The sequence below is a fragment of the Chanodichthys erythropterus genome, chromosome 12 (genome assembly GCF_024489055.1).
Source record: "Chanodichthys erythropterus isolate Z2021 chromosome 12, ASM2448905v1, whole genome shotgun sequence".
NCBI classification, from domain to species: Eukaryota; Metazoa; Chordata; class Actinopteri; order Cypriniformes; family Xenocyprididae; genus Chanodichthys; species Chanodichthys erythropterus.
In genome coordinates, this window is record NC_090232.1 from 14,446,254 (window position 1) to 14,462,798 (window position 16,545).

Genomic DNA, 16,545 nt, shown 5'->3' on the forward strand with positions numbered 1-16,545 from the left:
TAATTCCAAGATTACAGTGAGATTAATCTAAAAAAATGAATCTATGCCCACCACTACTTTTGACATTGATAAGTAACAACACCACCAACTTGTATGTCCTTCCCCACATTCACTAACTCATATCTGCCTTTACTGACTTGTTTCTGCTCTTAAACAGACCTTTTTAAGTTTTGTCCACACATTCAGACATGGACACATTCCGTCCATCTTTCCCTGCCTTTCACTGACACTTTAAGTGTTGTTTGCCATGTGCTTCTGAAATGTGGAGTCAAGCATGTAATGCGTAATCAGATGGAAGACTCTTACACTCACATCAGAACACAAACTCACATAAAAAAACTCACTCGCTCACATCCATAGACATCCAGACATGTGCATGCACCAGAGGGGAAGATCATAAGAATGTTCTCAGTGTGTTTTAGCTTGGCAGGCGGTAAAGGCTGTTATTATCATGTTCCAGCAGCTTTAGCCACTCAGAAAGAAGAAAATGAGAAGGAGGATGAGAGACATGAGAGAGAGAGAGTGTCTGTAAACTTTAAAGTGGCTGCTGGTACCTCAGCACACTCTTAATTTGCTGTTTACATTGTCATTCAGCATACAGAGAAGCATGTCTAAATGTTGGACACTTTAGCTGCCTCTTTAACAAGTGAATAAGTGATGATTGACATCAGGTTTAACAAATTCCAGAGCCCTGAGAAAGTATGAATGGTATGTAAAGGTACTCTACACAATAATGACAAGCTGAAAACCATGTATTATATCAGTTATTGGTATTTGATTTAATCATTTGATAAAAGACAGGTTTTAGTTAACTAACCTCATTTTTTGGTCTAGCCCCAGAAGTTCCAGAGGGTCCTGATGAGGACAGTGATGATGAAGAGCGATAAAGTGGGGTGTTTAGAGACTGGGAGGATGCTGAAAGACTTCCTGCTGAATCCAGCATTTCTAAATCAACTTCCTGTTTAAAAAAAAAAAAACGTCATGCTTTAAACAATCACATACTGTATCCTTTGTGTCAGGTACTTTACATAGATTTATTACGGGTAGATATGATGCAGTTGCTGACCATTATTTCATACATCACTGCACGTCTTTCAGAAGAAATTAGTGTATTATTGCATGAAAGCTTCTGATTGGTGGCCACTCACAGAGATGATCCGCCTCTTTAAATTGGGAGTGCCATTGAGGGAGGAGCTTAGAGCATTTTCAATCTCTTTGTCCAACTGATCCAGCTTCATTATCAACAGAACCATGGAGTCCAAACGTGACCTTTCCTTCTCCCTCTCCTCCCGTGAGCTCTGAAATGAGAAAAACAGAAATATAATCAGATTTTATTTGAGAAATGTAATCTTAAAACCAACACTGACATTGATCTGAACGCTCCTAATGACATTTCTTAAAACATATGCCACAGCAGACCAGGCGCCGAATCGGATGAAGATGTGACCTTTCCATACAAGCTGAGGCAACACTTCATTATATTTAATCTAAACTTTTTTTACTCTTAATGGTGGCAAGTGCTATTAAAGGAACAGTTAACCCAAAAATAAAAATTATATCATAAATTACTTCCTCATTTATAATTTCTTAACTCTGAAAGGCTTTCATTTGTCAATAGAAAACAAAATATTGTAGAATGTAGACTTCTAACTAATTAATTTAGAATTGGCTTTCATTGTGTTTGGTTAGATATTCTTGACAATAATACAAAGCCTGGTTTTAATGGCAATAGATTAATATTTAAATGATTATTTAAATGAGTACATTCTTGATCAAAAAGGATCAAAATGAGCTGAAGACAATAGAAATCCATAAAAATACAGAAAGTGGATGGTATATTTAATAATAAATAATAAAAACAATATATGTATATTAAAAGTTATTTTGATAAACGTAATTAATAGAAATATAGAAATTTATGAAGCTTTTATTCAGAATTACAGTGAATGGCTTCGATCAAAGCGATAACAAAAGAAAGGTTCTCTACGTGCTTTCTTCTATATCCGACCATGATCCAATGCATTAACCCCATAAATGCAAATGAAAGAACAGCAAATCACATTCGAATCTGCAGTAAAATGAAGTGAACAGTGCTGACATGATATGACTGGAAGTTGGTTAAAAATAAAGTTCATCCATGCTTTCTTACTGTTAGGATCACAAGAAGGCAAAGAAAAAAAAAAACTATTTTCCTCATAGGCATCACTATCGTTTTGTTGCTGGAATAATCCTGTTTTTATGTCTGTCTGGCTGTTTCCTGTTTACTACTGACATGTGTGAATTGGTGGGCAGGGCTAAAGAGGCAATGATGTAGAAGTAGGCGTTGATCTTCTTCTGCAGAAGCGATCTTTCATCGCTCTGACCTAATAATGTGACAAAATTGAAAACAAGTCGTTTTCTGAGCTTGGTTTCAATACTGTTTTTGGAGTAAAGGGAAAGTTTTGAGTTCTGAAACTTACAGGATACTTTTATAGTACAAAAGACAATGAACATTTAATTTCTCAATTCATGACAATTTCAGGAGAAAGTTACAATAAAAACATTGGGCCCTGTCATACACCTGGCACAAGTGTTTTTTGCTAGTTTCAGCCCGACGCATTTATCATTTTCACGTCCTGCGCCACGTTGTTTAAATAGAAAATGCATTTGCACCCATTTGTGCACCCATGGGTGTGCTGCTCTGAAAACGAGGTGTGTTCAGGCGCATCGTGGGCGCGTTGCTATTTTGAGGTTACTGAAATAGACTGTGCCATTGACCAAGTCAATGCCACTATAATATATATATATATATATATATATATATATATATATATATATATATATATATATATATATATATATATATATATATATACACATACATACACACACATTTATATATATATTTATTTAAAGAGTGAGTTTGTAATATGCGCCTATAGGCGGGCATACACTCTGCTTATTACACACACAGGGACGCGCAGCAGAACACAAATTAAATGCCAAATATTAAAAATAAAAGGATTACAATGTAAAATATTATTATTTTGTGCATAAAGATAAAAATGCTTTGGTGGAATCCGGCTTGTCCTGTAGATGGTCTGTTCACGTGCTTTAACCTTGCGCACGAGCAGACTCGTTTCCTCGCTAGAGAAGCGTTCAGTTTTCTTGCAATTTCCACCATGTAAATAGTAAATTTAGCACAACTAGCTTTTAAAGGGAATGGGAGACTCTGATTGGTTTATTGCACGTTATGCCCAAAACACCTCCATTACTCCTTAAGAGAATAGAAACAACCCTTCTAGACCATGTGCGGCGACCATTTTTTCCCGTTGTCAAACTAGCAAAAGTGGATCGGACACGTCCTAAGTGCACTTGCGCCTTGCGCTTTAGACCATGTGCTTAGATCGTTAAAATCGGGCCCATACAATTTAAATTTTGATTTAACTCCACTATTGTTTTATATGGAATTGTTCAATAGTCTATACAGCATTTTATGCAATTAAATACTGCATTAAAATAAATAATAATAATAAAAAAAAATAATTTTAAAGCAATTTTCAAGGCAACAGTAATTAAATTAGAGTAAATAGGTACTTAGTAATGCATTGCAACCAGAACTGCTTATTTTGCATTCTTGTTCAAAATAATCTTAAGACAAAAGATAGTTAAGTAGATAGTATTATTTAATTATTTTTGGTTGGGAAAATCACCTTCTGCATTAACATAGTCCACAGTGGCAGAATGATTAAATTACAAGCAGAGAGCTACACACAGATAGAGAGACAGACAGACAGAGAGAGTGGAAAACAGAAGTTGTAATGCTACTCAAGCAGAGAGGAATGATGCTGGCACTTGCCCCGTGTCTGAACCAGGCCTGTGCAAACAGCCCCACACAATGCAGTGCAGTGTGTAAAGGGCTTGCGTAGCTTGTTCTGGTATTTACCCTTAATACACGCTTGTCTATCACAGAGCAAACAGGGAGAGAAAGAGAGACACTCTGCTAATAATGAGCTAACAAAAATACAAGTCATTGTCCAAAACACACATTTTATCTCCAGACACCTTGAAGGTTTTTAAGAGTTTGTTTTTGTTCTAGTGTTTCAATATAGAGCACGGGTCATGAGGATTAGCTGATAGACTTATTTGATGAGCACATCTATGTGGAAACAAGTTTGCCCAAGTCATTTTACAAGTTTACTTGCAGGGTTAAAATCGGTTCACCAAAAATTTAAATTGTTCTCTTAATGTATTGACTGTATGACTATCTTCACAAGGAAGAGTGATGCTCTGTTCTATATAATGAAAGTGAAAGGAGAGTGCTACTGTCTAGCCCCCAAAAAAATCACCATAAAAGAAGTTAGTTTGTGCTATCATTAACTTTATACTATTTCATGTACTGTATGTGTGTACTGTTCTTACAGTTTTTTTCAACTGCTTTTTTTTTTTTTTTTTCAAAACTTCACACAAATCCAATAATTGCACACACAACATGCAAAATGCCTCATGTCTCTTGCAAAATGAAGCACTGCATTCAAAATATCACAAACACACATCTCAAAAGCAAACACTTTTCTTACATTGCAAACACTTTTGCCATAATATTGGATATATATACACACAGTTATTCAAAACCTATAGCTCTTCTTTCATGAGCTCCTATGTACATTTATGTACATGATTGAAAGTATCTGGCAGAGAGATGTTGAAAAACTCATGATAAACATAAAAGCAAGATTGAAACCAAACTATTTATTGTTTTACTGTAAGCATTTGTGGTTGTGAATACAGTATCACACAGTATGAAAGAAGAGAAATTCATTAACCATGTGTAGTTGGACAGAAACAATGGCTGTGTTTGAAAAAGGAAATCAAGAAACTTCCATTTAGTTTTTTTTTGTGTGTTACATTGAGAATTGTGTGTTGTGTTTTGCAAAAAGTGTTTTATGAAATTGTAAACTGAGTTGAAGGCAGAGAATTAGCGTATGGTTTTGCAGATTTGGTGTGTGGTTCTGGTGTTTGAGTGTCAGATTTCAGAAATTGTATGACAAGTAAGGATTTTGTGTATAAGCAGATGAAAAAAAAAAAAGCAAAAAAACCATAAACATTAACCTTAACATGAGCCTTAAAATGATGAATGGACTGAAATTTGAATCATTATTTATTTAAAATCTCATTGTGATTTTTGTTTATGCATACCGTGAATACACTGTGCTTTATGTTTTTTTTTTCTCTCTCTCTCTATTTAAAAGCATGAATCCATTAAATTAGGTCAAACAAACACAATCATGCCACTCATGACACATCAGCTGACAACATGGTCAGAGAACAGGAAAAGCTCACATTCACCCCGATGGAGGTATAAACATGTATATACTCAAGTTCCTCATTCTGTTTTGTGTGTGTGTGTGTGTGTGTGTGTGTGTGTGTGTGTGTGTGTGTGTGTGTGTGTGTGTGTGTGTGTGTGTGTGTGCGCTAATTTAAAGCACTTTGCCAAAGAGAATAAACTGTTTGTTTAGGACTGTTCTCTGTCAGAAGATTCAGACAGAATAGTGATGCTACTGTATATCAGACAAAGACACGCTATTTGTCATCTCTTATCTATTCCTGGAAATACTCTATGATAAAATGTAAATGATAAATTATTAGAATCTTTATATCACAGAATAGCTAACTAACTAACTGAATTAAACTAAATTATGTATTTATTTACACATTAAACATGTACACATTTAAAATAGCATTATTTTAGTATCATTGTTATGCTATTATAGTTTTTTGTATATGTATATATATATATATATATATATATATATATATATATATATATATATATATATATATATATATATATATATATATATATATATATATATATATGAAGACTTCAGATGCAAAAACCTCTAAGTGCCGTCTGAAATTTTCTTCTAAAATAAGCATTTTTATCAAGCTTGTTTGTTTATGTTCAGTTATTTCACTTTAATTGCAATTAATAGGTCCTTTTCATTGCCATTAAAGTGGAATTACTGAACCTAAACATATGAGCTTGATTAAAATGCTAATTTTAGAAGAAAATTTCAAATGGCACTTAGAGGCTTTTGCTTCTGAACAGGGGCGTAAATCGCGGGGGGGACGGGGGGGACATGACCCCCCTTATCTGAGTGCTGTCCCCCCCAAAAAATATAATTAAATACCACTCTAAGTATTGTAAATAAATGATATATTTTTAAAATAATTGTTTAACAATTAAAGCAATACAAACGCAAACAGCGTTTTAAGTTTAGAAACATTTTGAGTCACCCCTGCCTTGCCTCACAGTGGTTTGGTCCACCGCGCACGTCACACTCGTGCGTGTAGAAATCCGGCGGCGCCGGCGGGAGAGAAGACAGACGGTAGTTGAGAGGAGCTCTAGTTAGGCTGTTAAGGCTATTTTATTCAAAAACATCGGATGAAGTGGTTATTTTTGCTTTAATGCTGACGACGCTGAGTAATTAGTCATAACAAAAAAAGCAAGATGATAACATGATTTTTTTTTTTTTTCCGTGAGCTATTTTAGCAATTATAATGTTACCTAGCGTGTTTGGTAGCTTGTTTACAATAGTTTGTTGGATACTATGTCACCCACACCAACAACAATTAACCGTGTGATAAGAATATGTGAACTGTAATAAGGCTAGAAGATTTACTGTTGTGTGTTGGGTTTTGCTCAAAGTATATTCATCGTATTTTGGTGACTTGGTTGTAAAAAACTCCAAAAATATTTCAATAAATAAATGATTTTGAATATTTTGGTCAATTTAGTAAGTTTTTTTTTTTTATTGAACCAAAGAGAAACATTGAGCATAATGGCAGTCTACATGCTACACTAATAATAGTAGTAAGGTTTTCTTCTGTGTAACATTACGTTACATATATCCTTTATAAGTAAAATTGTGGCTGTATTATTTGTGTCCCCTTCAAAAATTGCTCTTGAGAAATTTTATGTTTATTGTCCCCCCCTACTGTCCGATGAAATTTACGCCCCTGCTTCTGAAGTCTTCATATATATATATAAAATCAAGTTTAATTTATTTTTTCTAGTTTTAGTTATTATAGAACTGTATTATAGAGATGTTGCCTTGGCAACTAGCAATTACTTTTTATTTTTTATATTTTATTTCAGTTAATGTTTATTTTATTTAAAGTAATGACATTTTTATGCTTTTAGGCTACGTTTACACGTGGGCGGCTATTTTTCAGCCTCTCCGGTTTCAAAAATAACATCGTGCACACATGTCAGTTTTCAGAAAAGTTTTCATTTACACGTACCCGTGTGTGTATCACGTCAAGAGTGTAACGAGCAGTTCAAGCCCACGTAAGCCAATCAGAATCCCCCCAAAAAATCCCGAATTTCTCTTGAAGTGATTCGAAGTTGTTGCAAAATTGCTGATTTCCGAGCACTCATTCGTCTCTGCTCCGCAACATAATGGAGCAGCTGTATTTGCAAATGCAAACACACGAGAAGAGTTTGCACCAACATAAATGCGACTGCTACTCTAAACGCTTCCATGATCACATGTAAAGTTGTAAACATAGGTGCGAGCTCTGGCGCATACTGTGACGTTGGCTGCTTAAACACCCGTTTGTCTCAGTTTACATGCAAACGTGCAAACGAAGATTTTCAAAATCTCCACTCTGGCCGGAGTTTTTAAAAAGATTCGTTTTCAGAGGCGAATTCTCCGCTTGCGTGTAAACGAAGGGCGCAAACCAAGGGAAATGTCTCCGTTTTTCAAAATAACCATGTACGTGTAAACGGGGCCTTAGTTAATGATAATATCTTTGACACTGAATAAAATTAACTAATCAATCAATAAATCAACAAACATATAGTTGTCTTGTTAAATAGTTTAAAATTCTGAAGTTGTAATTTAAGTAAAATGTAAAAAGATGCAAAAACATAACTAAAACAAACAAAAATAAATAAATAACCCTCCCCCCTTCGTCACAGGTGGTTGCAATAAAGATGAATAAATGGATCTAAACACAAGCAGTATTCGTTTTTATTTACTTATATAACCAAAGAACATGAACAAAACAACCAAATGTGACAAGAACTGACAATGAACTGAAAGTAACACAGAGCTTAAATAGATAGAGCAAACCATCAACTGAATGAATACCAGGTGTAAACGAAAATGAAACAATGAGAAACCATAGTATCTGATTGAAACACAGGAAACTAAGGCCTAGTCCACACATAACACGTCCAGATGAAAATGCAAAAACACGCTATGAAGCACTGTCAAGAGCATGCCAAACAAACAGGTGGTGATATAACCCTAACCGTAAAGCCATGTTTGCCAATCAGAAGCCTGGGGAAAAAAAAAAAACAAAAAAAAACGTATTGCCAGTTCCGGTTCTGACGTCACAAGCCAAAATCTCCGGTTTCACCGTCTACAAGACAACAATGCAACCGGAGTTTCTAACAATCTTGACCCTGGCAGGATTTTTTTCAAAAAAGTTTGGTTTCAGTTACCGGATGCTGCGTTTGTGTGTGGACGAGCTGCCAAACTGCATAGAAAAAGCTGCGGTTTTGAAAATACCCATGTTTGTCTGTACAGGACCTACCTGAAAGCTAGGACACAGAACTGATACATGATTCAAAACCTATTCAAACAGAAAACAAAAACGAAATACCCATTACACATATATAAAGTTTTAAATTTTGAAGTTAAAATTTAAGACAATTAAAATGCACAGTGTGAATGCACTTATCACAGTTACAAAAGAGATCTCTTTAGAATCCAAATATTTTCTCTTTGACACAAATTAAATTAAATGGAGAGCAAATGGAGACTTTTGATTAAGTCTACTGCTTCTCAGATTTTCTCAAGAGAAAACCTCCCCAGCTGGTGGCCACAGCTGTGCCACATACATCTCCTCTAGAGTTTCAGAAGAGATCTCAACAATGTCACAAACTCTGCTCATGTTTGCCAAGATACCAACGTCTGCCATCAAAAGTCAGAGATCTCAATCTGAACTCAAACATGATTTATCTAGTACTTCAAAGACAAAATTATCCGAGCTATATATGCTATCCACAGCACATTCATGGCTCTACTTCGACTAATGACAATATCTTATATTTTATTTGCTTGTATTTTTATTTTTCCAAAGTATTTTTTTTTTTCTTTGAGAAAAAAGGACACATTGGTGCAGTAATTTTTAAAAGGTTATTGTAAATAGAGGTCACAGTAATTCCTGAAAGTAGACATTAGCATCACATTCCTGCTTAATGCATGCACGTTTGAAATGATGAACTACAGAAAGATTCCTCTCATCTGTCTTGCTTCCTTCACGTCTTGTATGTGATATCAGGTGTTACACTGACCTCAGGTGGTGTGCTTTCAGTAAGACACTACAGTTGTGGATATTCTAAAAGAAACACATACACAGATACACAAACACAAGCTTGTATATATAGGATCAGAAATTAAGGGCGACTAAGGGGGAAAAATTCAACAGAAAGTGACAAGCACTTACAATTAAAATTGAGGAGGTAAATGTGTTTTGATATAGCTCTTAATATTCAATTATAAGCCTAGCTAGTAGATATACTGTAAGCATCATAAATAAGTAATACTGAAAAAATTCTAATCAAATTATATATTCAGTATAATTTATAAAAAAAATGTCAAATCCAGGTGGCAAATAATAGCCCTTGATAGAGAAAGCAGACTTGGTGACATTTTAGATAGGAATTTGGATATTTTATGTCATTATAGACAACGCTATCTCACGACCAATTCGTACTTATTCTACGAGGTGGCTATTTCGTATAAATTCATACGACCTCACTCGTGCGAATTCGTACGATTTGTCTAAACCCCAGTGACGGTTAGGTTTAGGGGCGGGGTTTGGGGTAGGTCATTCGTATGAATTCATACGAATTTGTCAACTCGTAAAATACATACGATTTAGCAAAAAACGTATGAATTAGTACGAGTGAGGTCGTATGAATTCATACGATTTAGCCACCTCGTAAAATACGTACGAATTGCCGTGAGATCGGGTTGTTATAGACCATTATGTTTTTTTTTTTTGGTCAGGCTTTTCAAAGCTTCAAGGACAGCAAAGCATGTACACACACATATGCTCTCACACATACACACAACACATTCTACATTCACACAGCACACCATTCACTACAGTGACCTTTGCTTGACATTTCGACTGTGCATCTGCTTATGTTTTAATAAGCTTCGATATAAAGTGTGAAAGTGAAAGTGCATTTTTATTTGAATGTAACACTGAAACACTTTCCTCAAAGAATAAAAGTGATTTACTATCATCCATGACTGACTTATAAATACACATCTGAAAATAGAGAAAATTATTAAAGTTGGTTAATTGTACAGGTCACTGAGTTTTTCAGTTTTTCAGCCAGTTCAGTCCTTGGACAGCTGTAGTCTGTTATGAATCTTTTCTTTTTTTTTTTTTTTTTTTCTTTTTTTTTTTACGGTAACTAAAAAAAAACCTAACTACCCTTACCCTAACTCTCTCTCATACTTTTTTCTTCATCTTACATAGCATTCTGGTGATAAAAATGCTTTGCATTGTAAGCTAATGATTGCTAATGTAAGCTAATGAACCCAAAAAAATTGTCTTATTCTGTTTATATAGTTACAGTCACACTAGATATATATTTTGTAATACGTTTTACTAGTACGTGCAGGACACTATAGTTCATTTATGTAAGTGTGGATAGTAAAATAAACTGTGACATATAGTATTATACCCAAAAATTCTTTATACAGTGGACTACCAGTAAAATAAAACACTTTGCCCTTACCATGTTTTGCTTAAGTGTTATCTGACATAATTAAGAATTTTTTTTTTTTTTTTTTTTTTTCTGGCACAGATTAACTCTGAGATCTTGTCATATTTTATTACCATTTTTAAAACTGTAGTGAATAAACTGTAATAATGAATGAAATGTTCAAGGTGTCTGAATACATTTTGGTTTGACTGTATATGCTCTTTATGAGACTGATGGAAAACAAATGTTCTCCTCATTTGTAATTTGCTTTGAATAAAAGTGTCTGCTGAAATGATTAAATGTAAATGAATACCGTGTGTCATTGAACACTTGAGTCTGTGCAGTACATTGAAAAGAAATAATTTTAATATGCTGGTTTGGTACTCAAGATTATTATCAATGCTGAAAGCATATATGCTGCTCATTTTGTGGAAAGTGTGACTTAAAGCTCATTGATGTTTCCAGCACTAAATTTGACTGAAGGGGGTTCAAATGATGGTTATTTTTGTCAGCTACCACTCTAGATCTAGCATTCTGTCTGCTTTAAATCAGACACATAGATATGCGTGTAATATGCATGTGAATTACCTGTGTCCATGCAGCCTCTCTCTACTAGCGTGTTGTGAGTTGAATTACTTCAAAAACAGCAATGTTACAAACTCCTTGTTGAGTAATGTAGCGATTCAGTATTGCGATGCTAATATATTAATAAAAGACACAGGGCAACGTTAACAACATGTCTCTGTGTTTCTGAATGTGTGTGCGCAGCACGATCTCTGTGTGCGAGTGACATGTGTGTGAGTGCATCAATGAAAGCAGCACATTAAAGGGTTAGTTCACCCAAAAATTAAAATTATCCCATGATTTACTCAACCTTAAGCCATCCTAGGTGTATATGACTGTCTTCTTTCAGGCGAACACAATCTGAGATATTTTTAAAAAATATCCTTAGTCCTCCAAGGTTTATAATGGTTGTGAATGGGGGCCCACATTTTGAACAACAACAAAAAAATGTATCCATCCATAATCAAAGTCATCCATACGGCTCCAGTGGGTTAATAAAGGCCTTTTGAAGTGATACTCCTTCATCCTGTGTCATACATCACGCCAAGGGTTACTCATTTGACGCAAGTCGAGTTGCGCAGTATACGTTTGGTCATCCGCCGGAAGCTAGTTATTTGAATTTATAAAGTTTTAAATATGGATATTTTTCTTACAAAAACGCATCGCTTCGCTTCAAAAGGACTTTATTAAGCAACTGGAGCCATGTGGATTACTTTGATTATGGATGGATGCATTTTTTTTTTTTTTTTTTTTTGCAGGACTAAGGATATTTTTAAATATATCTCCGATTGTGTTCATCTGAAAGAATACAAATACACCTAGGATGGCTTTTAGGGTGAGTAAATCATGGGATAATCAAGAATCAAGTATTCAGACATATATTAAGCATTTAGACTCCTTATGTAGATTTTTTATTTATTTATTTTGATTATATATATATATATATATATATATATATATATATATATATATATATATATATATATATATATATATATATATATATATATATAAATTATTCATTTTAATTTCTATAATTGTATGGGCAGTGTGAAAGCTAACCTGGAAATATACACTGCTTTCTGCATACGCTGTAAAACAGAGCTAAGAAGGCCTTAGAGGGCCAGAAAGAAATCAAAAGATTTATGCACAAGTTTGTGTGTGTTCTCTCTCTATTATTATAATGTCTTGTGACTGCCTCCCCATTTATTTTCCATTTAGCACAGAATTATCCTGTCAGAGTCAGTGCTTTGCTGTTGGATTTGCAGAGGTGAGCCAAAATTATGTGACTGTGTGTGTGGTGAAAGCTAGTTGCATATGCCTAAGCTTTTCCATGACACACACTTGTTCTGGAACGCTCATAAACACAGCACATACACACAGAGCCCTCTGTTCTCACTCTCATGTGATGTATTGTTCCATCTCTGATATAAGTGGCATCTGTCTTACAGAGTCTTATATGGAGGAATATGCCTGAAAACCTTTTTTTAAGAACTGCATCTTTAATGGGTATGAAAATTATTCCAGTTTCACTGTCTTTTAGTCTCTTCTAGGGGTCACATTCCTACAGGCCTCTTCCTGTTTTGATATGACAGAATCCCCACACTGTGAGATCTCCCAGAATCCTACTGCTCTCTTCCTCTTTCCCAAGGATCTCTGGGGAATGTGCTTATGACTAACTCAGATCTGTCCTCAGTGACCCCACAGATCTTTCCTTAAGACCTCAGCATCTGAAATGAGTGTGTCCTGCAGAGTGACACATTGCTGGTTAGCCACTAATATAAAATGGAAGCTGTCAGCAGCCAACTATACTGCATAATCCTTCACTAGGAAGACAGGCTTAGAGAAGAGAGAGCAGGGAATAAAACACATGATAAAACTCCTGAAAGATGCTACGGCACAATTTCAGGCGTTAAATCTTATTGTAATTAAATGATTTCAAACTATGCATCAGGGGAACTGCATTTGTGGTTTGAATCCTACCTTAAAGGTGCCCTAGAATCAAAAATTTAATTTACCTTGGTATAGTTAAATAACAAGAGTTCAGTACATGGAAATGACATACAGTGAGTCTCAAACACCGTTGTTTCCTCCTTCTTGTGTAAATCTCATTTGTTTAAAAGACCTCCGAAAAACAGGCGAATCTCAACAACACCGACTGTTACGTAACAGTTGGGATCATTAATATGTACGCCCCCAATATCTGCATATGCCAGCCCATGTTCAAGGCATTACACAAGGGCAGCCAGTATTAACGTCTGGATCTGTGCACAGCTGAATCATCAGACTAGGTAAGCAAGCAAGAACAATAGCAAAAAATGGCAGATGGAGCAATAATAACTGACATGATCCATGATTACATGATAGTTTTAGTGATATTTGTAAGCTGTCTTTCTAAATGTTTCGTTAGCATGTTGCTAATGTACTGTTAAATGTTGTACCATCGTTTCTTACTGTAATCACAAAGACAAGAGCCATCGCTATTTTAATTTTTAAACACTTGCAGTCTGTATAATTCATAAACACAATTTCATTCTTTATAAATCTCTCCAACAGTGTGTAATGTTAGCTTTAGCCACAGAGCAATATCAAACTCATTCAGAATCAAATGTAAACATCCAAAAAAATACTATACTCACATGATCCGACACATGCATGCAGCATGCATGATGAACATTTTGTAAAGATCCATTTGAGGGTTATAGCTGTGTGAACTTTGTAAATGCACTGTATTATAGGGAACGCGCAGGGAACGCGCGATTTAAAGGGGCCGCAGCCTGAATCTGTGTATAGTTAATGATGCCCCAAAATAGGCAGTTAAAAAAATGTATTTAAAAAAATCTATGGGGTATTTTGAGCTAAAACTTCACATACACATTCAGGGGACACCTTAGACTTATATTACATCTTGTAAAAACTGTTTCTAGGGCACCTTTAAATCCTCCAGTCAAGATATGAAAAGGTTACATTTTCCACCTTATAAAGTTGAAAGAAGTACCTTATGCTCGCCAAGGCTGTACTTATTTGATTAAACTTAAATAACTGTTTTTTTTATTTATTTATTTTTATTTTATTTTAATACACTTCAAAATAAAATTATTCCTGTAATGGCAGAGCTGAATTTTCAGCAACCATGCATTACTCCAGTCTTCAGTGTCACATGATCCTTCATAATATGCTAATTTGGAAATATTTCTTATAATTATCAATGTCGAAAATGGCTGTGCTGCTTAATATTTATGTGGAAACAATGATATATTTATTTTAAGGATTCTGTTTCAGTATTAGTTTCTTTCAAAAATAAATTAAAATGACATCAATCTTTATATCACTTCTGGGCAGTGGATTTCTAGAAGCAAGGCTGAAGAACTCTGAGCTAAATTAATTTAATTATAATAAAGTAAATATACAGAGCATTGGTCATTGAAAAACTTGGCAAGTACCTTGAATTAGTATGACAAATTATAGAAAATGTCATCATACAATATTTACGTTCACGCATTGTTTCATACAGCAGTACCTGACGGCTCATTTAGTATGACTCATGTACTTTCAAAAATACATGATTACTTGCCTAAAGTTAGCTCACAGTATTACAAATTCACTTATGATCAGCCACCACAAAAATGTCACTGCAGAAACACACTGATACACATTTGAAAACATTATAAAATTCTTTTAGTTTAAAAAAAAAGAAAAATGATCATAATAAAACTGAAACAATAGGCCTAGCATACTGAAGAAAAGCCCAAATGTATATTGTGTTTGCAAACATAACCTCATCACAGATTTTCAGGAAATAGCATAAGCTACAACATTCCTTTGGTAAACTCATTTACATCAGTATCTGAAGTATTTTGCTAGATATTTGGCCTAAGTCTTGAACATGACATTACTGCATCATGTGACTGGAGCAGATGTCAATGTTTAAGTGGGACAGAGACTGGGTGTATTATGGGAAGGCACAGAGAGACAGCTTCAGAATTTCCATCCCAATTATTGTGCTGGATATTATTGAATAAGGTCAATCAGAGAGCTGGTTTGTTCAAGGATACGCAGGGGAATCATTTACCTTACTTCAGCGCTACAGACACAGCAGATACCAAAGAAAAAGTAAAGTTGCAGTTTGTGGAAGAATCGCTCTTCTTTTGCATGTTGTTGCAAATGTGAGGTTATCCATTATTCGTTTTAATATTTTGCAAACTCAGAACTCCTTTTATCTAAAATGAAATGCATAATTTCATCCATCATTGTTTGGACGTTTACCAAATACTATGATATTCTAGATGATTTTACGACTGTACTTCATACTTTACCATTGTACATCATACATCATACTGAACGATTACCATACACACTACCATTCAAAAGATGTTTTTTTTTTTTTTTTTTTTTTTGAGAAAGAAGTCTCTTATGCTCACCTAGGGTGCATTTATTTGATCAAAAATACAGTAAAATCAGTAATATTATTAAATATTGTTACAATTTAAAATGGAAGTTTAATATTTTAAAGGTCCCGTTCTTTGTGATCCCATGTTTCAAACTTTAGTTAGTGTGTAATGTTGTTGTTAGAGTATAAATAAAATCTGTAAAATTTTAAAGCTCAAAGTTCAATGCCAAGCGAGATATTTTATTTAACAGAAGTCGCCTACATCAAACGGGCAGTTTGGACTACATCCCTTTACTTCCTTCTTTAATGACGTCACTAAAACAGTTTTTTGACTAACCTCCGCCCACAGGAATACACAAAAAAGGGGGCGTGGTCTTGTTGCGTTCCCACGGAGAAGAGCAAGGGTGCTTCTCAATTCTTATTTGTGCATCCTCGTTTCCTTTCCTTGCTTCCTTTCCTCGCGTCTTAGCTCCACCCCTCCAGGATGCCAGGTAAGGATGCAAGGAAAAGACGAGAGGATGGAGGAATTGAATCAAGTGAAATGATAAATCCTCGCTCCCTTTAGCGTCACTTCAAAGCGTCATCAGCTGCGCTCGAGGGATCTACCCACATGTTGTTAAAGTTTGATTATTTAAAAAAAATATAATAAATATTAATAAAGAAAGATGCCTAGTTGAAATATATGAGATATAAAGTTTATTTAATCTGTAAAAGTAAAGCATACATTTAAATTATTGTGACAGATAAGAAGGGGGAGGAGAATTTATGCGTGCGTCAGGTTACTCGAGGAGAAAGACTTCCGCAAAGGATGCAC

At 34.8% G+C, this 16,545-nt stretch overlaps 1 protein-coding gene across 3 annotated transcripts in view; it reads right to left on the reverse strand.

The window, feature by feature from the left end:
* dlc1 (DLC1 Rho GTPase activating protein) overlaps positions 1 to 16,545 on the reverse strand; it is a 149,772-nt gene that overhangs the window by 116,006 nt on the left and 17,221 nt on the right. For all 3 annotated transcript variants that reach the window (XM_067402848.1, XM_067402847.1, XM_067402849.1), the window contains exons 3-4: positions 1,149 to 1,298; positions 818 to 958 (exon numbers count right to left, since the gene is read on the reverse strand). In XM_067402848.1, coding sequence (XP_067258949.1) covers positions 818 to 958; positions 1,149 to 1,298 — 291 coding nt within the window. The remainder of the gene's footprint in view (positions 1 to 817; positions 959 to 1,148; positions 1,299 to 16,545) is intronic.